Source organism: Physella acuta, unplaced genomic scaffold (assembly GCF_028476545.2).
Source record: "Physella acuta isolate Inbredline_101_S28 unplaced genomic scaffold, ASM2847654v3 ptg000345l, whole genome shotgun sequence".
NCBI lineage: Eukaryota > Metazoa > Mollusca > Gastropoda > Physidae > Physella > Physella acuta.
Genome location: NW_026731864.1, coordinates 576971 through 602340, shown reverse-complemented (window position 1 = coordinate 602340; position 25370 = coordinate 576971). Strand labels below are relative to the sequence as shown.

The window sequence follows — 25370 nt, the reverse complement described above, 5'->3', positions numbered from 1 at the left end:
ATAACGACAGGGAAGCAACTCTAGCTCTAGGCCTTTGGATGACAGCCGGAAAAAAAAGTAACCGGCTTTATTGCCGAGTTAGTGTTAAGCTGAGGGTTCAGACACAAATTAAGAGATTAATTAACGATCAATTGAAGTTTTAATTCGCCTTATTTCTTATTAACATGAAAATGTAGGTTACTGCTATTTATTTATACTTTGTCAGTCATCTTACCGATGTTTTTATAAGAATAAAAATAATATATTAATACTGTATATTATCATTTTAATTTAAATAATAATCTGATTAAATGACTCTAAATTACATTCGTAGTCAACCTTTGAAGATGGGGCAATAGTAAACTATATCGTTAAAAGAAACAGAGTTGCGGCCCCTATTGATTATCATTTTAAATCTATTTACTTTTTTCATTTAATTGCTTTATTTACAAATTTTAAGCATGTCTTTGAAACTTTATAAAACTAAAGAATAAATATTACTTTTATATGTTTAAAAAAACAAAAAATAAAAAAAAATTCTGTAGGAGGACTGCTATGTATATAGTTGTTTCAAAGGGATTTGATTAGTCTTATGTTACTCTACATATCATCTATTCAGGGTTGAAAATAAAATTGGAATTAGATGTTTTGTATTATGTAAAACCCATCTTCAAAGAATGAAAGTACTTTTAAGGAAGAAGTAAATCTATATTAGTTCTCACAAGCCGTTGATGAGAACTCTAACACTAAAGCGAAAAAATGCATGGGTAGGCAAGCTGACGCTGTAAATTACATGTCTGGGGCAAGAAAAAAAAATATTTACATCAAATATCTTTTATAGCCCTTTGTGTAAATGAAATATTGTGTATTTATATTTTTTATTACTTGTATAAGTAATGAAATCACTTCGATATTGTTAAATGGTTTTGTTAAAATACACACACTGTATGTAGGCCCTATTGAATTTAAAACTTTGGTTAGATATAATTCTCATGTGTAAATATTTTTTTTTAAATTTAATCATAAGAATTTTAAGGATTATTTTTCCTTTGAAAAGCTGTTTTAAGTGTACGATAATACATTAGCCCTAATTAACATATCGTGCTATTAAAAGTTGTTGTAAACAAAAATATGTTGTGAAAGTACTTGGATCATTTTTATAGTGACCTCCTCCCCCCCTAATCTTTTTTTTCGGAGGGGGGTGCATCCCCCAATGATTATTTCGATCTAGTTTGCATGCCATTTTTACTTTCTTCATTTAATTACTAGATAGGTATACACTTTATTGTTATGTCTTTGAGGCCGTATAAAATAACAAGACGAATATTTTTTTTTAGATACTATTCATTCTGAAATATTCTTGACTTCACTACTTTATCAAATGTAATAATAGTCTTAAATATGTAGGCAAACTTATGGTGGTAACAAAATTTTCTCATTTAGCTCTTTTGATAAAATTTCAATCTGTTTTTTCTTTTGTTTCCTAATATTTAAACGTAATTAATTGAAAGCAAGCATGTTTTAATTGTAAATTTACATTTGTACAGTGCGATTACAAATATAGCAAACATAGTAGCCGAATCTTCAGATGACCAGTACAGTGTAGATTCTATTTGCATACACAATGTACCGAATCAATGACAATATTGCTATTGATAAGGACGTATTTACTTTTAAAGTACAGTGATACCTCGACATACGACAGCCCTAATACACGAGATTTGTTATTTAGATACGAGCAATTTTACATACGAGCAATGTTACGGCACGAATTAAACTCGTATCTCGAGCTTTCATTGTACTAGCTTTATTTAATGTATAACTTTCTTAAGTTTCTTTAAATGCGTTAACCTCGCTCATATTCGTAACACAGGATCTGTTATTTAAGCATAACTTGGGGTTTCAATGTGTATTTCATTATCTGCCTCAGTTTGATACCAAAGCATTTTCTCCGCTGACTGTCGCTTTCATACAAATGTGGCAATTTGTGAAAACCTCTAAAGTTCGAGAAAATGACATAACCTCATGAGTTCAATTTTTCCTTGCCAAATGTATTAAAATAATTTACCAAGGTTGAATTTGACACACTCTATAGCAGTGGTTCTTAAACTTTTTGGAGGTACCGAACCCCAAAAGTTTCATATGCGCATACACCGAATACTTCTTATTACTATTTCTATCGTCCACATTGACAAAATCCGATCGTGTCGAATGTGTGTCTTGACCTCCATCGAACCCCCGATACGGACTAACAAAACCCTTTGGTTCGATCGAACCCAGGTTAAAAAGCACCGCTCTTTAGGCCTTCTATCTGCAGAGAAAGCTGCTTTACGATTTCAACTTTTGGATGATTGGGCTGATTCAGCTTATTGTTTGACCACGGATATCTTTTTCCATAGTGTCTCACAACCTACAAAGTTTGATGAGAGCTTTAAGCAGTTTTTAAATGCAGCCAAAGGAAATTAAAACATAAACATCTGATAAAATGTACTTAAATTTATATATTTTTTATTTAATTTTTTTACACTTCTGCTACACATTTGTTTCGTCATCCACAGGGTTTCTTTCTGGCATTTCTTCGAGGGGGGGGGGGGGGTGCCGCTTCCCCAGGAGCACGTCCACTGCCCTCATCCTCCGGATAAAATAAAAAGATCTGTAATATATATAGAAAATTTATATTTTGACCAGATTTCGAGGAAATTTAAATGCCCCCCCCCCCAACCCATGAGAAATGTCATGTGCTTCCTGGAGAAAAAATATCTGAAAGAAACACTGCTCCTCCAACATTTGCCCACGCGTCTCAGTTGAGAAAACGTTGTCTAGATCATCAAAGTAAAGAGATCAGGTGTATACATTTAACCCCCCCCCCCCCCTTTGTGTAAAAATTATTATGAAGACCATTTGCGATGACTAAATTAATGACCCAGATCATACTATTATATTCGAAAAGTTCTGATAAAATTGTATGTATTACTCAATCAATGAAACTAATACATATTTAAATTGTTATCCTCTAGCTTTAAGGCAATAAAAAAATAAAGTAATCAAATTGTCCATCCCCCAAACACACCACCCCCCCCCCCCTCCCAATGTCCCGGTTGTTGACTAGTTTAAAAGCTCACACAACAGATAGGACGAACGAAAAACATGACAGGTTTGATCACATTTAATCGCTAATTAATCGGTGTATTAAAAGATGCTTGAGAAAAGTAATAAAATTAACCCTGTTTTCACGATGATTAAACTGAAAGCCTGGGGGTGATAAAGTCAAGTGTGGCTTGTATTCACGTGACTCGTGCACTTAACCTGTTGTATTATGTATAATTCGTGCCGGTGTTTAAGCACTTGGCATAACATGAGTTGTTTAAAGTCATAGGGTCAACGCCCTTAAAAACACGACATATGATACGATTTAAGATTTCGAACATTTGGAAAATTTTTGTGAAACGGGAAAAAAGGGATACAATTTGTATGTGAAGTTGGGGGAGTAGAGGTGAAAACTATATCGTAAGCCCTTTTTAATTTGTAATGTCGAATTATCTTCGTCAGACATTTAGCCATTCTTGACCAATGGCTAATGCATGGTATATGGTCCCCTTTTAGAGCCCGTTGTCTCTTTATAGAAAATCTAATAAGTGAATAATTAGAGGATTCAAAATTGACCATTAAATACGTATAGAGTTTAAAATGACCACTAAATAGGCAAAGGACTAAAATGTGACCATTAAACATGAAGACGACTAAAACGTGACCACTGGTACGCCGAGGGCTAAAATGTGACTCTAAGATATGTAAAAGGCTAAAGGCTAAAAGGTAACCACTGGATTTGAAGAGGGCTAAAAGGATTGCCACTTCATATGTAGAAAAATAAAAGGTAACACCTGGATACAAATAGAAGACTATATATATAGCTAAGGGATACTACCCCTTTTTATTCTGGTACGATTGGCTCCAGCGTTGTTCTTAAGCCAAGATGAGTCTTAAGATTCGAACTTCTCTCTCCCAAGTCGCCAGCACTGGTCCCGTTAGTTTACTTTTTTCCCTGCATTTCGTGTCCCCTGGTTTAGATGCATGAAGCAGTTTTAGACTGGGGTAGACCTACAACACGCTGTCTTCAATGTTTAGGGCCAATAGACCCAAGCTCGATGGAATGAGAACAGACTGTGTTTGGCGAGAGGACTAAACAATGAGGTCCTACCGTGAGAAGGTTTGTCTTAAATCTGATAACGGATCGTATGCAAATGGGACTATTTATGTAAGCCCTGCTAGGGGGGGGGGGGGGATACCTTATATCTATTGTCCGGTCAGTGCAAGCCCGGCTAAACCCAGGCTGGTTAATAACCTAACCTTAGTCTAAATAATAAGTTACTAAAATAAAACAAAAACTTTTACAGTTAATAAAATTTATTTAACAAAATAATAAATATGGAACCAAAAGTTATTATAAAAAAACCAGAATCTAGATCTAGACAAAACACTCAAGACGTACAAAACAAACAGAACTCAACGAAACAAAACACCCAATTTCGGACCACCGTCGTTACCATACACCATATAAAGGTGTCACAGAAACTCTTTAACACACAGGCCTCGACATTCCAGCAGAACGTCCCTCCCTGTCGACACCCCACATTCACGAACAAAGAACTCAATACTACGAACAAAGAAACCAAAGCTACGCACAAGAAAATAGTCCCTAATACAACAATAACTTACATTCAGGACATAAAGCAAAGTGGAGCAACAATTCAAAACAAAGTTTGCATAAATAATAACATTAAAATATAAACAAGACACAATAACCAGGCTACAAACCATTGTAAAATCGAAATCATATCAGCGCCATAATAGCGGACTACTTAACTAAAAACCACAACAATCCTCAAAGGAACATAAAAAGCGACATTCGCCTTCTTAGTTACAAATAATTATAATAACAGATAAACACACTCCAGCCGCTCACATACACGCCCCTTAAAGCTTGCGGTCACCGCAAGCTAAATAACTTGAAAAAAATCAGCCCACAGGGCATAATCATAAATGTTACAAAAATACAAAAAATTTGCACAATCACAATTTTGCAAAAGAACCTGCAAAAAAATCAGCCCGCAGGGCACAATCATAAATTTTACAAAAAAAAAAAAATTTTGCAAAAAAATCAGCCCACAGGGCACAATCATAAATGTTACAAAAAACAAAATTCTGCAAAAAAATCAGACGATGTGGCTGTAGCAGCCGGCGGTACAACTTTGACCGGCCTTGGGGAGGGCGGTTGAGCCTTGGGAGGCGCATATCTCCTAATCTGTGTACTGGCCACCCGGCGGGTGCCAGAAGGGCCATCTTTCTTTTTAATGGCGTAACCCCCGCCGGTGATCGGAGGTAATTCGACAACGACATAAACTGTCGGGCCGTCCAGGTCTGCCATTTTGCGTCTGCCAAGTGGGGGTTGTCTCAGAAGGACCAGGTCGCCTATGGCCAGTTCAGCTACAGGTGCCTTTTTGACCTGTTTGTCCTTCTTGCTTGACTCTGTCTGGGGGCATGCCCCAGCACCACCACCCGGTGCCTTAATTAAGGATGGGTTAGGTGGAACCATTGCCTCTAGTTCCTCAGATTGGTCCACCTTTACACTGGTTATGCTGGCGCGTAGGCAGGATGTTGGGCCTGATACCACTGACGGATCTGGGTGAAAAGGTTGGTCTAATGGCTGTACCACCTTGTCGTCCTTCATTCTGGAGTCTCCTTCCGTCGCCTGAATGGTTGGTACACCCTTGGCAGGCACAAGAGTCCTTTCGCGGGGGCGGAGGACCTTGTCCCCTCGCCATACCTTCGGTGTCACTTGATTCCCTTTGGGCACATATTTCTTTGCCCTATGGCAATGACGGGCGAGGTGACCCCTCTGGTGACAGTTAAAGCAGCCCTTTGATTGGACCTCCGTGCGCTTGCGAGGTGCTTGGCGCACATTGGAAAATTTGGGGTCCCGCGTAAAGTGCTTCAGCAGAGCAGCAAGCTGCTCTGTGAGCCTGTTGACTTTGTCCTCCAGCTTGGACCTGAACGAACATTTTTCAATGGGCCTGGCATTTATTGCTGCAACGTAGGCAGGTTCAGCAAGAGGGTCCTCGTCTCCAGACCATCGAATGGCCGCATCACGTATGGCCAGGAAGGGGATCTTGGGGTCCCGGAAAATCAGCTCGTGCAGATGGCGTCTGACTGTGGCCTGGCTCAGGTTTTCCACAAACTGGTCTCGAAGAAACCCTGCATCAGTCTGTGGGACCTGCAGTGCACTCTGCCTCGTAACCAGGGTCTTGAAGGCCCTGTGCAGTCGGTGCGAGTAGGCCCTCACCGACTCGTGTTGGCCCTGTACCACCATCTGAAACTGGGCCATGAGCTGCGGTACTCTCCTCTTCTCGCCGTACACCTCTCTGAGGAGCCTGAGGGTGGCTTCTGGGTCGTGCTGCAGGTCATCACCCCTGCAGCTCAGCTCCTCTCTCACCGCTTCCCCCAGGTACTGCCAGAGGAGGTCCTTCCTCTCTTCTACTGAGAGGTTTCCCCTGGCCCTCCAGAGGGACTGGACCTCTTTGATGAACCGGTCCACCTCATAGCCATGGCTGTCCCCATGGAACCTCCGGATTAGGATCTCCCTGGGTGGAACGATGATGATGGTTGGTGCCGCCATCTCGTCCGAATTGGGTGTTTTAAACAACAAACGGTTCATACACTAAACAAAAACTAAACACAAATGGTTCCATAAAGGGCCTATCAAGAAAAAAATTTATCTAAACTAACCTAGTCCTAACAGAAAAACAAAAATTTAACTAGACTAAAGCACTGACCCCACTCGTGCTACCAATTTGTAAGCCCTGCTAGGGGGGGGGGGGGGATACCTTATATCTATTGTCCGGTCAGTGCAAGCCCGGCTAAACCCAGGCTGGTTAATAACCTAACCTTAGTCTAAATAATAAGTTACTAAAATAAAACAAAAACTTTTACAGTTAATAAAATTTATTTAACAAAATAATAAATATGGAACCAAAAGTTATTATAAAAAAACCAGAATCTAGATCTAGACAAAACACTCAAGACGTACAAAACAAACAGAACTCAACGAAACAAAACACCCAATTTCGGACCACCGTCGTTACCATACACCATATAAAGGTGTCACAGAAACTCTTTAACACACAGGCCTCGACATTCCAGCAGAACGTCCCTCCCTGTCGACACCCCACATTCACGAACAAAGAACTCAATACTACGAACAAAGAAACCAAAGCTACGCACAAGAAAATAGTCCCTAATACAACAATAACTTACATCAGTGGCGGAACTAGAAAAATTGGGCCACCCCGCAAAAAAATTTTTTGGGCCCCCCATATATATATATATATATATATATATATATATATATATATATATATATATATATATATATATATATATATATATATATATATATATATATATATATATATATATATACATATATATACAAACAATACGGACATAGGATACTCCTTTCTGGACTGATCGGGTTTTGAAAAAAAATTTCAATTTAATCTAATCACACCAACATGTCATGTGTATGAGTGCATTGGTCTGTTTTGAAAATCTCTGTTTTCATTTATGTTTAATACTTCTAATAATTAAGTCGGTCAAAAGTATATAAACCATGAAGCTTTGTATAAGTAATGGTGTCTCGTGTTATGTTTATTTTTATGTTTTTTTTTGTATTTATATTATTAATTTTAACTACGTTTCATTTCTATACTATACCATTCTTTAGGACATATTTTTTTAAACTAATAATTAAGACCAGTAATTGCTGTTTAATTTGAATTTTACAAATCTATTAAAAAGAGCTTTTGAGCAACCCTTATTGACTATTTGAAAAAGGGAAATAATTTATGGAAGTGGTTTGAGCGTTTTCCTATCATTCACACTACAGCAAATGTGTATTTTTTTTTTTACATTTTTTTAACGCAATAGCATGTCTTAGCTACTATATAACATCACTACTGTATTAGATCTGTTATCTGTTTGTTATTTACGAAACCACTATCAAGGTGCCAGTGACGAAACTAATATATATATATATATATATATATATATATATATATATATATATATATATATATATATATATATATATATATATATATATATATATATATATATAATTCGTGTATTTATTTGAGACTTTTGCCTTGTTTTCTAGAACAGTGGTTATTAAACTTAATCAATGTCGGCACTTTATTTCTTGGATATTAGTTGTTGGAGCGTTAGCTTGTCTACACTACCACCAATACGAGCCAGCTTAGTTGTTGAGGATCTATCTATTAGCTTCTTGTAAGACTAAGAGCGGGAGGGGAGGTCTGAGCAGAGCGGATGGTTGGCCCTAGGCCCCGCGTATTTCAAAACAGACCAATGCACTCATACACACGACATGTTGGTGGGATTAAATTAAATTGAAATTTTTTTTTCAAAACCCGATCAGTCCAGAAAGGAGTATCCTATGTCCGTATTGTTTGTATATATATGTATATATATATATATATATATATATATATATATATATATATATATATATATATATATATATATATATATATATATATATATATATATATATATATGTATGTATGTATGTATAAAGGCCTATATAATGTGATGTACACATAATAACACAAATGTTTTGGAGTTTATAAGCTAATGTCAAACTTTCCACTATAATAACAGATTTTTATCTCTTCCATGTATTAACCCAATGTTCGTAGTTTGTTTTTTTCCTTTGCTAAGATATTAAATCACTTTTAACAGTTATGTAATTCATACCAAATCACTTAAGAAAATTTAATCACGTGCCGAATAATTAGGAAAATAAAGTTTACAATACAGCGAACTCGGCCTGATGTATCAAAACAGTATAGACTTCAAAATTTGTTTAGAATTCATACAATATTTTAAAACCAAAATCATTATTGTCTTAATTATTGAAGGGGTGAATCCTTAAGGTGACACAACATAACAACAGTTTTAACTTTCTTCCAAAAAATAATAATAAATCTCTCTGTTTAATGCCGCCTGATATAGATCCTAAGGCCCCCCCCCTCCTCGTCGCCCTCCTCCCACCCCTCTGCACGCAACTGAATGTTAATTTTGTTATACCAAGACAAGTAGGCCTACATATATATAGTGTCCGCACCCCCCCCCCCCGAAGAAAGTCTACCGCCCACCCCCCCCGAAAATTTCAAGTGCCCCTCCTCCCCGGAGAAAAAAGTCTGGAAGAAACACTGTACATATACGACATTATACGACATCTACAACAAGAAAGTCAGGACTAGAGTTCATCAGGTCACTAACTGTCTACTATAGACATCCCGTCTGCTCACGAAAAGGACGTCTTCATCGGTCCGCATACAATAGGGTATCTCTTTACGTCGTGGGCTAATTCTCGACCGCCATCTCCAGTCAGCTCAGGTCAAATGCCAGGCGACCGTACCCTACACAAAGGGTAGGTGTGACACTATTTTTGTATCGAATTACGGCCTGTCCCAGTTCAGGTGGGACTCACCAACATCAACCGTGGCCTCAGTTATAACAATCAACAACGTCGGCATTCGACCATTTAGTTTTTCCCAATTGAATTCAGCAACAATCTTTTTAAGTTTACAAACTAATTCAGATAACAATGACATTGCTGAAGCGCGGGGCCCCTTCAAGCGCGGGGCCTATGGCGACCGCCCCGTTCGCCACCCCCTAACGCCGGCTCTGGGTCTGAGAAAGGAACTTAAAAGGGACAACAAAGCACCAATGTGCTTTTATCCATCAGTACCAAATTTGGGATGGTCTCAAAATGCCGTCTTAATATCTAGCGGCCTCTCGCGCAATTGATGTTTTTTCAAAAGAATTTTGCCGACAACAGCGTGTGTTTGATTGTAGGAAAAAGAATATACAAGAGCGTGGGATGGTGTCTATAGAATAAAGATACTCCAACCGCAGCTACAGTATTCTTTTTTCAAAACAACCATCAGGTCAAAAATGCAAGAAAATTAATTTTAACTATAAAAAAATGATTATGGGCGGCTGTGGGCCCCCTAAACGGCTTGGGCCCCCCCGCATTGCGGGGTCTGGCGGCACTGTAGTTCCGCCCCTGACTTACATTCAGGACATAAAGCAAAGTGGAGCAACAATTCAAAACAAAGTTTGCATAAATAATAACATTAAAATATAAACAAGACACAATAACCAGGCTACAAACCATTGTAAAATCGAAATCATATCAGCGCCATAATAGCGGACTACTTAACTAAAAACCACAACAATCCTCAAAGGAACATAAAAAGCGACATTCGCCTTCTTAGTTACAAATAATTATAATAACAGATAAACACACTCCAGCCGCTCACATTTATATCTCTCTCGTCATTTTCACGCGAAAACTGTCTCAAGTTGTGAGGTTCTACTATCCAGATAAAATTAATATGGACAGTCGAGCATGTATGTGTGATCAATCTAAAAACCTGGTTATTGACAGATTTTTGCATTTATTAATGCATGGGGACATAGGCCGCCGACAAGAGCTTTCTCTGTCCTGGGCTAGTCTCTCCAACTGTCACCAGGTGAATCCAGTCTTCTTTGTGTCATCTTCCAGGTCTTCCTTAATCCGTCTTTTTTTCTTTTGCCCTATGGATTCCACGTGAGGGCCTGTCTTTTTACAGGCTTCCTGAGTGTGTGGCCAATCCATCTCAATTTTCTCTGGAAGATCTATCCTTCAGCTGACAGTTGTTAATCATTGCGCATATATTCAGGAATGCTAGGAATTTTATCTAGAAGTGTAGTTTTCAATAATGATATTCCTATTGTACTTTTTGTGTTTATATTTCTTTGCTGCGAATACTGAATTGCTGAATAATGCTTAAAATTTGAAATTTGAAATTTTAAAGTCAAAATTTACTCTACAGTTTCTATGCTTGTAACTTTATGTGTGTATTTGTTTGCCAGTCAAGCAGTCAACTACTGTTATTTCGCAGCGAGGCGGTCAATGATTCATCAAATCTAGAGTTGGGTGGAAAGATCAGAATTGTTAAAATAATTGATCCAGTATGTATCACACCACTGACTAAAAATAATCCAGCAAACTTCGCTAATCAAGCAATTTAAATGTGTATCCCCATCCTATAAACATCCCATATAACGAAAGTTGAGCAGAAAGTGATGTTGATGTCATATTTTAAGCACGTCTTTCATACTAGTCATATATAAAAAAAATCAAACATAATTTTGTAAATATTTATTGCGCAATGATTTAGACAAACAGACGGCTCTTTCTTCAAGGAGTTCCATCAGTAAGCAGACGTTAGGGTCAAGCACTTTAGTAGTAAAGGCCTTTACCTGTAAAAATAAATAAATTGTGTTATTATTAGCGTACTTTAAAATATTTTAATAAAATATTACTTTAATGTATGTTCTAGATTGCAGGAATGTTACATGTAGAGGCATATTTCTGATGTAAGTAAAGAACAGCAATACATTACAGTACAACACATTACAGTACAACACATTACAGTACAACACATTACAGTACAACACACAGAATACAACATCCTACTGCCGCCTAGTGTGAACGTTTAAAAAACCTACCGATTAATCCAAGTCTGCCATAGCCGCCAAGACCGCCGAATCCACCAAGACCGCCGAATCCACCGATTCCACCGAATCCGCCGATTCCACCGAATCCACCGCCAAATCCACCAATACCGCCGAATCCGCCAATACCGCCGAATCCACCGCCGATTCCACCGAATCCACCGATACCGCCGAATCCACCGATACCACCGAATCCACCGCCGATTCCACCGAATCCAAGACCTCCGTATCCAAGTCCACCAAGTCCACCAAGACCACCAAGACCACCATAGAAGCTGGCTTGGGCGTTCATGGCAAGAACGGCGAGGGCGAGAACGGCGAATACGATTTTGTTCATGGTCTGAAACAGAATTGGGAAACCCTACATTAATTAATGTGCTCCTGAACTTAAGTTTGAAAATTTCTTTTTTAAAAACTCTAACGAAAATAAAGCGTACTTCTTTACACTTTAAATTACTTTCATGTGTATATTGCTATAAAGTCCAATATTAAAATCCATTTTTCAAAGCATGTTTGTGAAAAATAAAAATACTCACGAAAGTTTAGGTTTGACTACTGTGTAGGACAGATGTGTCTAGCAGTCTTGCTGGTTGTGATGGCGGTGTTTGGTCACTGGATGACTTCCCTTTTATACCATTTTTGTCTGAGATAGCGACAGGGAAGCAACTCTAGCTCTAGGCCTATGGATGACAGCCGGAAAGCTCCACGTTACACAACTCTGGTGTTTTGACGCTGAACCAATTACCTAGTTTAATTAAAATAAAAATATTAATTAACGATCAATTGACATTTTTACCTGTCATATTTTCTTGATTTATTTTACATGATGCATTTGTTTTCGTGAAATCAATCATGCAACTAATCATACATATAAAACAAATAATGAGTTACTGAATTTGGTTAATTTACATACTATGTATTTGCAATATTTTTACCTATTCGCATTTTTAATTATACATTATATAACCAAATTATTTTATAACTGGGAGAAATAATAGTTATAATGTTATTTTTGGAACTATAGTTTTATTTTGTTTTGCGTTTATGGCCTAAGGCAGATACATTTCATAAGACACACACACATTCACACATACACACACGCAAACAAACGAATGTATGCTGATACAGGTGTTGATAATATATTAATAAAAGTGTTGATACTGACAAGGATGTTGATACAGGTGTCGAAACGGACAGGTATATTGACGCAAGTGTTGATATTGGCAGAGATATTGTTACAGATGTTGATAAGGCAGGGACGTTGATAAAAGGGATTCTACTGGTCAGGTTTTTGATACTAGCAGGGATGTTGATACAGGTTCCGCCTGTAAAAAAAGTTAATGAATAAAATATAGATTCTACAAGTTTTAAACGTTACAGATGTTGATACTGGCAAGGGAGAACACTTGGTAAATAACATCATAATGACCACCAGGAGTTGTAACCCCTGACTGCTGACTAGACATGAAAGCAGAAAAAATGGGTCTTAAATTTTGATAAAAGCGTTGATACTGGCAAGGATGTTGATACAGGTTCCGCCTTCTTTTGAAAAAGAAAAAAAGTAAATGAATGAAATAAAGGTTCTACAAATTTTAAACGTTACAATCTTATAAATACTTTATTTCACCATCATTTGATGGATGTAACAAAAAAAGCATCAACTTTCCTTCTGTTAGATGTTAGCTTGCATAGGTTGCAGGGTTTCTTTCAGACATTGCTGCTGGAATTGAGTGGGGGGAGCGCTAAAAATTTTAAAATGCATGTATTTTGTTTATAAATTATATTTTTTCTATTTCGTCCAGGCGGGAATGTCCCTACCACCCCTCCTCCCGATAATACGTCTGAAAGAAACTGATAGACTTTAAAGAAAATAAAAGATAACATGAAGGCTGGTACTGGTAGAAATTTGTTATCCAAAAACGTTCTGAAGTTCTCTTGGTGCAACTAGGTCGGTCAAGACATCCCAGCAACTTTAGGACGGCAGACACTGTCTACCACGGTTAGAATCACATCATCGCTGCCCTTCATCCCTGTTGGGGTATGGGCCGCCAACCAAAGATCTCCAGAGTCCTTTGTCTTGTGCCATTTTCTCCAATTGAAGCCATCTTTGTGGTCTGAGAAAATAATGCCAATGTTTACTTCAAGCCAAATAATTTTGAATTTTGCATCAGTTATAAAATAGACCGATTTAGTCGATCAAACTAAGCCAAAATATTGAAGTAAAATATTTATTTTAATTTACGTATATTACTTTTAAAAAATCTTTTGGTATCATTAATTAGTTTACGATTATAGATAAATAAATAGGTGGTGCATTAATCGGCAAATCATACAAGTGTCAAAGTTATTCACTCATAATAATAAATTTTGGCATGTTTGTATGTAGCAGGATAGCCAAGACGATTAGATGTTAGCTGGTTCTATTTCATCTGAAAGGTGTGGGTTCGAGTCTTATGTTGGCTCTCAAGGTAGACAATATAGATTTAATCGATCAGTTTACAATTATAGAAAAGTTTAAGATAATTGGATGGGGTAAAATGGGTGGGGTTAATGAAATAAATTGGTAAAATAATGGTCGTTAAAAAAGTGAAAGATGATGAAGAAATAAATTGGTAAAATGGGTGGTGTTAAATGAAGTAAATTGGTAGTAGTGTAAGGGCGGTGGTAGTGGTGTAAGGAAGGTGGTAGTGGTGTAAGGGTGGTGGTAGTGATGGTGGTGGTGTAAGGGTGGTGGTAGTGGTATACGGGAGGTGGTAGTATTGTAAGAAAGGTGGTAGTTAAGTTAGTGGTTTAAGGGAATGTAAGGGAAGTGGTAATGATGATAGTGGTGTAAGGGAGGGAATAGCGATGGTAGTGGTGTAAGGGATGTGGTAGTGGTGTAAGGAAATAGTGATGGTAGTGGTGGTAGTGGTGTAAGGGAGGTGGTAGTGGTGGTAGTGGTGTAAGGGAGGTGGTAGTGATGGTAGTGGTGTAAGGGAGGTGGTAGTGATGGTAGTGGTGTAAGGAATAGTGATGGTAGTGGTGTAAGGGAATAGGGATGGTAGTGGTGTAAGGAATAGTGATGGTAGTGGTGTAAGGGAGGTGGTAGTGATGGTAGTGGTGTAAGGGAATAGTGATGGTAGTGGTGTAAGGAAGGTGGCAGTGGTGTAAGGGTGGTGGTAGTGGTGTACGGGAGGTGGTAGTGATAGTAGGCCTATTGCTGTAAGGCAGGTGGTGATGTTAGTGATGGTAGTGGTGTAAGGGAATAGGGATGGTAGTGATGGTAGTAGTGTAAGGGGATAGGGATGGTAGTGGTGTAAGGGAATAGTGATGATAGTGATGGTAGTGGTGTAAGGGAGATGGTAGTGATGGTAGTGGTGTAAGGAAATAGTGATGGTAGTGGTGTAAAGAAATAGTGGTGTAAGGGAGATGGTAGTGATGGTAGTGGTGTAAGGAAATAGTGATGGTAGTGGTGTAAAGAAATAGTGGTGTAAGGGAGATGGTAGTGATGGTAGTGGTGTAAGGGAATAGTGATGGTAGTGATGGTGGTGATGGTAGTGATGGTAGTGGTGTAAGGGAATAGTGTTGGTAGTGGTGTAAGGGAATTGTGGTGTAAGGGAGGTGGTAGTAGTGTAAGGGCGGTAGAAGTGTTGGTAGTGGTGTAAGGGCGGTGGTAGTGATGGTAGTGGTGTAAGGGAATAGTGATGGTAGTGGAATTAAGGAAATAGTGATGGTAGTGGTGTAAGGGAGGTGGTAGTGATGGTAGTTGTGTAAGGAAATAGTGATGGTAGTGGTGTAAGGGAATAGTGATGGTAATGGTGTAAGGGAATAGTGATGGTAGTGGTGTAAGGGATGTGGTAGTGGTGTAAGGAGGTGGTAATGATCGTGTGTGATAATAATAATAGGGGTGTGAAAATATGTGAACATTGGTAAAATTAGTTTTAAAAAGGTGACAAATATGTTCGTTTTCAACTAAAATATTCGGTATTAACCCACCCCTTCCTTACCCCTAGTCTTAACAAACAAAAATTACATCACTCAGGAAGAACTAGTGTAATAATAAGGTGGCCGGGGTAGTAGTTTAAGGACAGTGGTGGTAGTGGTGTTTTAAAAATTTCATTACCAAATTTTCTTTTTACTTTTACTGTATCCATTGTCATTGGGGGGAAAAAAGCTTGCAATATATTTTAATTAATTAACATTCCATAGTCATTATACAAGTCTATACAAATATTCTTCTAATTAGTTTAGCCAATTAGTCTAATTAGTAGCCACCTTGAGCATCGGATGCTACCATCAAATCGCCTCAAGACTTCCTTCATATTTTAAAAATTGAGCACGAGTGATCGGAAACTTAAAAACTTTTGACACATTCAATGTTTTTCCTAACTAGTAATTAATCTTTTCACTAAAACACCACTGAACTTTTTAAAAAAAATTCATGAAAGATCTTTCTAATGAACTTTTTGTGAACATCCGTCTGTCAAACCACAGGCCTGGGGCTACACAAGGCTGATCACTGATGGACTGGCCGGCAGCTGTAGTTCCCTCATCATGGGCTACAACAGTATAAATAGCCACACGGGTTACACACGGATACACTTCTGTCTTTAACGTGAAGCCTGTAGCCCACACTCTCGTAAGTTGATTCTGGCCTTTTCTGCTTTTTTTTCTGTTTAAGATATACATCAATTTTTTTTATAGTCAATCTTTTTTAGCTTTGAGAGATTAAGTCTTTACATTTCTGATTGAAGTCATTGTAAATGATTCCGGAAATAAAAATAAAATATGATATTTATAAATATAAATAAATAAATGAATAAATAAATAAATAAATAAATAAATAAATAAATAAATAAATAAATAAATAAATAAATAAATAAATAAATAAATAAATAAATAAATAAATAAATAAATATATATATATATATATATATATATATATATATATATATATATATATATATATATATATATATAATTTTACTACGATTTTAATTTTTTAATTTAAATTTCCATGTATTTCTAATTCTTATCTGTAAGCCTTAATGTATTAATGCCTTAATGTATTAATGCATTACTGAGCGCAGGAAAGTTTCAGAATAAGTTTCAGAATATTTCTTAAATTTTCCAGACCATGAACAAAATCGTATTCGCCGTTCTCGCCCTCGCCGTTCTTGCCATGAACGCCCAAGCCAGCTTCTATGGAGGTCTTGGTGGTCTTGGTGGACTTGGTGGACTTGGATACGGAGGTCTTGGATTCGGTGGACTCGGTGGATTCGGCGGTGGATTCGGTGGTATTGGTGGATTCGGTGGAATCGGCGGATTCGGCGGTATTGGTGGATTCGGCGGTATTGGTGGATTCGGCGGTATTGGTGGATTCGGCGGTGGATTCGGAGGACTCGGTGGATTGGGCGGTCTTGGATACGGTGGTCTCTACGGGGGAATAATCGGTACGTTTGGTGTTGGGCATGGCTTGTGGTTTTTATAATAACATTCGAAAACCATTATAAATTGTTTTTAGTAACTTTTTAAATTAAAATAAACAATAACCTGATAAAGCTCACGTATCTATAATATTTATAATTCTATTATATTTGCTAAAGTAATTTCAAAATCACACTTTAAATAAATTTAATTTTATATTTCTCACAGGAAAAGGACTTTACTATTAACTTGTGGAGTCAAGCAAAGTCCGTGTTAAAACGTTATAGACAACTTCGTAACTCGTCCATATGTTGAACTATAAATAAATTATTTTTATTAAATATTGTGTCTTTGTTTGCATCATTTTTGTGTAGTTCAAACTTTAACATAGAAGAGAGAAAGAATAATTGTTGCATTGTTTGTTTTATATATCAAGCAGGACGGGCTACTTATATTAATTTACGGTGAAACATTTTTTCAGTCAAGATCAGGGGTGGACCGGCCCGCCGACCTACCTCGAAAATTCCCCCGGGGCCCCCAGGAATGGTACTGTAAAAGGCCTGTTGGTGCTGTTATTTTTTTTTAATGTTTGTATTACTTCATTTATACCATTTCTATTGCTTCACACAAAGGGTTAACATTCATTGTGATTTGGATTTAAATGAAAATTTAAATTTGAAAAATTTCCCGGGCCTCTTGGACACTGCCAGTCAACCCCTGGTCAAGACACAATAATCGTCACCAAAACACAATAAACGTCACCAAAACACCATAAACGTCACCAAAACACCATAAACGTCACCAAAACACCATAAACGTCACCAAAACACCATAAACGTCACCAAAACACCATACTCGTCACCTTTATAATGTACCGATACTGGAGTGTGAACTGTATACAAGTAAAATCAGGCTTGGCTTAAAATGTCTTAATGAAGATTTACACCATCTGTGTATAGTTAGCCTCATGGTATAATTAATGTGCTAATGAGACCAATGAGTCTAACACAATAAAGCTTCCCATATCGGAACAGTGTGTCTCATCAAGTAATTGTGAGTACTGATCACAGCATCTTGTATCTACTCATCATCAACAACTTGTAACTCTAATGTCAGACAGAATGGTCACCATGTACAAAATAACCTAAGCCCTTTAACCGGTGATAATCAGCAACTTATGTAGCAACTATCGCGATAGGAAAATGGTCAGCCAAGATTTATATTCAACATTTCCTTTCCTTTTACACCTTGTGTCAAGTTTATATTTAGTTCCAAAACACTAGTCATGCCTTAAATTTAAATATCTTTTAGAGTATATGCTCTAAAACAGCCTTGAACATCTTTTCAAAAAATTTTACTTACAATTTTAAAATCCGGATTATTGTTTTTAAATAAATTATATGACATACAGAACCCATAGGGGAAAAGCATACCTTTTGCATTTCGTCCATCCCTAATTAAGATAATTAAATGGAGTCATGACCTGGTCTAATGATGAGACACGCAGATTCTCTACCACATCAAGTCAAGCGTGTAATCTGATGGGTGACATTCCCCCATCAATCACTAAGTACAGATTTAGCGTGTTCAATGTTTAGTTTAGTTTCACCATCCCACACATAGACCTTACATGTATACAGCTCATTCAATTTCATTTGACTCTAGATTCCAAAATAAAACGATATTGATTTTTTAAGTCTATCAGTTTTCAAAATATTCCGTATCGAGTTTATGCAAAGGCTTGAACGTTACACCATGGTTGGAGACATGGAGAGGACAGCTTTGTCTTGAAGTCCGAAACAGCTGTTACATAACCTTAGCGCAATAGCTCTGTCAAACCAAGAGACTTATTTTATTGAGTCATGGCATTTTGTTGCACCTAATAAGTTCTGAAGTTTTGTAAGCACAGTGTTGAAAAACATTGGACGAACTTTCAATAATTTTATCACAACAAACAGAAAAACGTTTGTCTTAACTTTCATTTTTATCTCAATAAACAGACTAACTTTCAATAATTCAACAACAATAAACAAAAACCATGCACAAAAACAATAATAAGTCGTATACAGTTTGACGTTTTTCAAAACTTTATTCTTGAAAAGTTACGAAAACGTCAAACTTAAAAAAATAAAAATGTTCAGATCAGTATCGTAGATTAACAGGCCCAGACAGCATCGTGTTTAGTAGTAGAGGCCTTTGTCTGAAATATCAAAACAATAAGTTCAAGCATGTTTTAATATTTGAACAATTAATTTTTTAAAATACGTATTTATTTTAATGTTAAGCATCCCGTGGTAATTGCAATTTGTATACTTTATTACATCTCGTTACCGGATATATCTTGTTTAGATCATATACAAATAGACAAAACATAGTTAAGTATACAAAAATTTTATGTCTTTATCTGAACTTGCCTAGTAGTGTTTCTAGCAGTTCTGTTATCGTGATTTGTTAAATAATTAACAAAATGTAATTAAATATTCATTATTAGTAGCTAAAAATGTGTGCTTGTATATTTTAAATTATTTTTTTGGAGAAAGTAAAGCTCAATGAACAACTTACAAAATGGGAGACCATATCCGTATCCAAGACCTCCCCATCCGAGTCTGCCCAGTCCCCAACCTCCAAGACCGCCGTATCCAAGACCGCCGTATCCAAACCCACCGAATCCAAGCCCACCGAATCCAAGCCCACCATATCCAAGCCCACCGAGTCCTCCAAAACCAAGACCACCATAGAAGGAAGCTTGGGCGCTCATGGAGAGCACAGCGAGGGCAAGAACGGCAAACACGAGTTGGTTCATTTTCTGGAAATAAATAAATCAATAAAAATGCATCACTTTGTACAAAATTATCTTTTAAAATATACGACAACTATAAAAACAGCGTTTTTGTTTTAGCTTATGCGTATTGGTTGATTGAAGTTTATCAATATAATAAAATTATATATATATATATATATATATATATATATATATATAATTTATTACGATCGAAATGCTCGAATGTAGTATAATTAACATAAAAGTACTAAGCAAGAATTCTAGTCAAGTGTTGGTCAACTCACGCGGGCAGTTAGCTCGAGGGCAGCTGGCAGGTAGCAAGCGATGACGATACCCAGCTCAGGTACAGCCGTCTTTTTATACCCCAGGCCTACCTGGTCAGGTCAAACTTGACATGACCCGGGGCATCTCTTGACAGCAGGTAATTCTTATTTCAGGAAGTTTAGCCTGGGAAATTACACTTTTCTAATAGTTTTGATGGACGTAATTAGGAGTTAATTAATTAGTGGAGCTAATTAATCAGGGGCGTATACGAGTGACAACCGCATTTTAACTTTCAACCTCGGGACAACTTCCCAGAAATTTAAAAAAAAATTAAATACATTGCACAATAAGTCAATTGTTACATTGCCAAACATGAAAAAATGACAAGAAAATGAACATCTAAAATAATTTATCGAAGTGACTACTCGGAAAATGGTTTTTCGCCCCAGTTTCTCCATCTGGTCGGCGGAAGATACGAAACTCAATAGTTCTGCGCATACGCAGTGACCTTAATAGGGTTAGGGTTAGGTTTAGGCCTATATTTATTTCTTGTACACAAACCACGCAACTCAGTACGTTATTATCGAACCACAGTCCGTGGCGTGTACAGGGGGGAAGTTTTAAGGAAGTTAGTCCGTCCCCCCACCTTCACTCCATGGACCGACAAAATTCAATTAGACTCAGTACTCACGTTCAGCTACATCTGCTAAGCTCATGTTGCCTCATGCTTACACCATTACGACAGGTTTACGTTCTTAAAATTGTATTGGTGTGTTTAAACCCGACACCCAATTACTAATTGCTTACACCACATAGGCGCTAGCCTATCTCACTGTATCTTGAAACAGCAGATTTGTCTTCAAATATAACACATTTTTATACCCTTAATAACTTACAAATTGTCTATTCAAAGCTGTAAAAACATGTAACACCCCTTGATTTACCAAATGTGTTTAGTGTTTCTGGACTACATGTTTATGCTGATAGACCTATTTCGTTGTGCAAACAAATAGATAAATAATAAATAGAATTTTAAAATATATCTGTTGCTTTTAAAATACTCCGTATTTTATAACACAAACAAGTCATTTTTTAAATCTGATATATTAAAATTAAGATCGTTAGATTATTCAGTTAGCATATTAAGTAAACATAAAATTAACTTAAAATGAACTACACTTATTTTGTAAAATAATGTTTTCATTTTTCTTATAAAATACCGTGTTTTTTGTTTGAAATCTTTTTAATCTAAAGCGAAGCACATTATGATGAAGATGAAGATGGCGATAGCACAGGTAACAGATCAGGTACTGAGTACGCCAGCACTTAGTTCCTCCTGTACCAACCAATCGTCTTTAAGTCGACGCCTCTATTTTTGCTGGACACATTTTTAAAAATGTCCAATTTGATAAAAGTTTTACTAATTGAAATTACTTTAAAAACTTCGTACTTGCCCCATGGTAAAATATTTCACTCCATAGATCAAACGAAGCTTCTAGAAAATAACAAAATGTACCAGTTAGCAGCCAATGTGTACATCAAACATCAATAATTATGTGAAAATGTATGAGCTGTCATTTCATGAAATCTTGACCTGTCAGTCCAATAGCCACAGGCTAGTAGCGAGGGTTTAAATGGAACTTGTAACACAAGGGCAGGTCATGTCCATCGTTACGTTCAACCCGCTCAGCTAGCCTGCTGCTTGCATCAAGCCCTCACTAGTAAGTGTAGGTCGTAAGTGTAGGGGTTCTTTAGTGTAGGACTGTCATGGTCGTAAGTGTAGGGGTTCTTTAGTGTAGGACTATCGTAGATGTAAGTGTAGGACTATCGTAGTTGTAAGTGTAGGATATCGTAGTTGTAAGTGTAGGACTGTCGTAGTTGTAAGTGTAGGACTGTTGTAGTTGTAAGTGTAGGACTGTCGTAGTTGTAAGTGTAGGACTATCGTAGTTGTAAGTGTAGGACTGTTGTAGTTGTAAGTGTAGGACTGTCGTAGTTGTAAGTGTAGGGCTGTCATAGTTATAAGTATAAGAAAGTTAAGGTTGTAAGCATAGGACTGTCAGGGTGGTAAGTGTAATACTGACTAGGTCGTAACTATTTATATACTGTAAAGTCTGACATGACAACAGCCATGGTACATGTCTCAGTTGTAGATCAATATATTGAGCAGGTCACTTTAACTTGCTTAAATTCTATCTTGGTAAATATATACGAATAACTCCATTATATTTATCTATTAATTAAAAAAGTAGTTTCCACACCTGCGGTAAAAAGTCATAATCAACTAATTACTTTAATTGCAAATTTAACGACACATTTTTATTTCTACAGACCATGAACCAACTCGTGTTTGCCGTTCTTGCCCTCGCTGTGCTCTCCATGAGCGCCCAAGCTTCCTTCTATGGTGGTCTTGGTTTTGGAGGACTCGGTGGGCTTGGATATGGTGGGCTTGGATTCGGTGGGCTTGGATTCGGCGGTCTTGGATTCGGCGGTCTTGGATACGGCGGTCTTGGAGGTTGGGGACTGGGCAGACTCGGATGGGGAGGTCTTGGATACGGATATGGTCTCCCTATTTGTAAGTAGTTCATTGAGCTTTACTTTCTCAAACAGTAGCAGCCTATTTGTTTTATAATATACATTTATTTGTCAGAGCTTTATTAACTTGATAAAAAGAAATACTACAATTTGTCTAGGCAACTATTAACATTATTGTATTGCTATCTTTTATAATTTTGTTAGCTAATTTTAAAAATATGTATGCACGATCAAATATATTTTTTATGGTTTGGATTATTCGCTTAGAGAAAACACAAATTTAGCTAATATTAAAATATTAATTATTGATTGTGTTTGTTTACTTTCAGACAAAGGCCTCTATTATTAAACGTATGGAAACAACATACTAGACAACCGTTGCAATATTAAATTCGCACTGTCCCAGTTTAATATTTATGTCTTGAGTCCACAATAAAAAATTAAAAAAAACTACCATCTGTTGTTTGTTTATTTTTGTGTGTCTTTTAAATTGAATTAATTTTTCAAAACAAGACTCTAGTAAAGAATCTCATTTTCTTATAGAAAATTTTAAAAGTTCATCATTGTTTAATATTTTAAAATGGTAACTATAAAATGAATCATTAACAATCAAAACACAACTTATAATTACTATGTAATATTATGCTTATACAGTATAAACAGGGTATGTTTTTAGTTTCTTTTTGGGGTAGATTTACAAAACATGAGTTTAATTGAGTGGTGGTACATTAAATATAATCAGTGTTTCTTCCAGACTTTTTTCTCCGAGGGGCACTTGAAATTTTCGGGGGGGGGGGGGGGTGGGCGGTAGACTTTCTTCTGGAGGGGGGGGGCGGACACTGTTAAAAGTATATATTTTCTATATAAATTATATAAATTTCATTTCGTTCGGGGGAGGGGGAGAGGTAGACTTTTTTCGCCCCCCCCCCCCCCCCGAAGAGATGCCTGGAAAAAAATCTGAATATAATCACACAACCGCAATTGATCTTTGTCGAAAAGCTTCTACCTCGTATACGTTAGTCAACGGTTCTAAAAAAATGTAAACAATAAGATAACAACTCACAATGGAACGACAGAATGACAGATTTACGAGGCAATCACAATAACATTGAACATTTAATACTTTAGAGAAGTTTTTTCACTGTAGAGACACCAAAGACAGAGGCGAAGAGTATACTCATATAGAGGGAGAAGAAATTGTAAAACTTTGAAGAAACTCAATACAGTAGCGTATCAAGGGAGGAGTTAATGGGACGTGTTTGGTATGTGTGTGGGGGAGGGGGGGAGGCAGGTCTGAGCCAATATATATATATATATATATATATATATATATATATATATATATATATATATATATATATATATATATAAAAAATATATATATATATATATATATATATATATATATATATATATATATATATATATATATATATATATATATATATATATTTATATATATATATAGATCATTAGTCCATGATATCATTTGTCCTGATATATTTTGTCCTGGTATCTTTTGTCCGTGAGATCATTTGTCCTTGAGATCATTTGTCCTGAGATCATTTGTCCTGAGATCATTTGTCCGTGAGATATTTTGTCTGAGATATTTTGTCTGAGATCATTTGTCCTGAGATCATTTGTCATGGAACCATATATATATATATATATATATATATATATATATATATATATATATATATATATATATATATATATTGTGAGTCACTGTCACTGCGTGAATAGCAATTAAGCTGAAAGCTGATAATACTGTGTGTTGTGTGATTACTTTCTTTTCTTGGTAGAAGAAATTAAGCGGAATTTTACTAAACCTATTTAATTACAGTATAATTGTTTTATTAAAATAGTGTTATTTTATTTTTAATACGTGTGAACACTACATACATCAAAACATTTACAAAACTCCATTTAATAACTGACCTAAAAACTGGAGACTCTCAGTAAATTGTTTACAGTACTAACTATAACACGATATAAACTGCAAATCGAATGACAGTAGTTCGATTAAATTTGGATTTCGTAAAATAGGTTTAAGAAAATAAACGACGAGCAACACATTTCTATTACATATAACTCTACTGCATCTGCGCAAGAGATCGTTATGCCTGAAAGGGGAAATTCATACACATTTCTATCTCAATCAATATCAGACCCCAGCGGTCAAAATATGTCTGATCGGAAAATTTTAAACAATTTTTGTTTCTGTGGATGTTAGGAAATGTGGCCGTATTTATTAATTTGCAAAAATTTAAATACATGGGTATGAAATATATCTTTATATGTATACATTCTCCACAAGTACGAATAAATACACACATACACACATTGTATACTTCTCATTGCTAAGCTATCTGTGTGTTGAATTTTTTCAATGTGAATTTTTTCATGTGCTCAATTTCTGTGGTCGCATTTTTCTGTCTGCGTATTTTTATGAGTGCGGACATTGCTCTTTGTGCCTTTTTGTGTGTGCGCACTTCAATCTTTGCGCATTTTTCTGAACGCGAATTTTTCCATTACGCATTTCTGGGAAACTAGACTTTTTTTCGTCCGACTTATTTTTACTTTGTTGTTTACAGAGTATAGGGGGAATTAATGTAAAGGGACAAATATAGAAATAATAAATTCGATGTCTAAAACTTCATTAGTTGGATTAATTCCAATTTGTAATCTTGTCTGTATTTGTGTTTGTGTCTGTCTGGGTATGTAATGTGTTCATACGTAGCTTGGGTACTGTTTCAGGTAG

At 36.4% G+C, this 25370-nt stretch overlaps 2 protein-coding genes and 1 long non-coding RNA gene across 3 annotated transcripts; 2 read left to right on the top strand and 1 right to left on the bottom strand.

Annotated features, from left to right (window-relative positions):
• Positions 1-11251: 11251 nt before the first annotated feature.
• On the bottom strand, positions 11252-20140 carry LOC131941094 (putative PE-PGRS family protein PE_PGRS46). The gene is made up of 6 exons (XM_059300091.1): positions 20095-20140; positions 19591-19834; positions 16738-17076; positions 13633-13736; positions 11617-11962; positions 11252-11367 (listed from the first exon to the last, which is right to left on the bottom strand). The coding sequence occupies exons 2-6, from the start codon at positions 19829-19831 to the stop codon at positions 11348-11350; spliced, it is 1050 nt and encodes a 349-aa protein (XP_059156074.1). The 5' UTR covers positions 19832-19834; positions 20095-20140; the 3' UTR covers positions 11252-11347.
• Positions 16156-17369, top strand: LOC131941071 (uncharacterized). The gene is made up of 3 exons (XM_059300056.1): positions 16156-16240; positions 16736-17054; positions 17257-17369. The coding sequence occupies exons 2-3, from the start codon at positions 16739-16741 to the stop codon at positions 17274-17276; spliced, it is 336 nt and encodes a 111-aa protein (XP_059156039.1). The 5' UTR covers positions 16156-16240; positions 16736-16738; the 3' UTR covers positions 17277-17369.
• A 1594-nt stretch (positions 20141-21734) lies between the features above and the next one.
• On the top strand, positions 21735-23055 carry LOC131941109 (uncharacterized). The gene is made up of 3 exons (XR_009386611.1): positions 21735-21795; positions 22403-22646; positions 22936-23055. It is a non-coding gene; the product is annotated as an uncharacterized LOC131941109 (long non-coding RNA).
• Positions 23056-25370: the final 2315 nt, after the last annotated feature.

Excerpts from the sequence above, each read along its gene's own strand:
- LOC131941071 (XM_059300056.1), top strand. The coding sequence starts at position 16,739 with ATGAACAAAATCGTATTCGCCGTTCTCGCCCTCGCCGTTCTTGCCATG. Across the intron at positions 17,055-17,256 it reads TCTCTACGGGGGAATAATCG|GAAAAGGACTTTACTATTAA; the intron begins GTACGTTTGGTG and ends TATTTCTCACAG.
- LOC131941094 (XM_059300091.1), bottom strand. The coding sequence starts at position 19,831 with ATGAACCAACTCGTGTTTGCCGTTCTTGCCCTCGCTGTGCTCTCCATG. Across the intron at positions 11,963-13,632 it reads GGATGAAGGGCAGCGATGAT|ACCATGAACAAAATCGTATT; the intron begins GTGATTCTAACC and ends ATTCTGTTTCAG. Across the intron at positions 11,368-11,616 it reads TGGCAGACTTGGATTAATCG|GTAAAGGCCTTTACTACTAA; the intron begins GTAGGTTTTTTA and ends TTATTTTTACAG.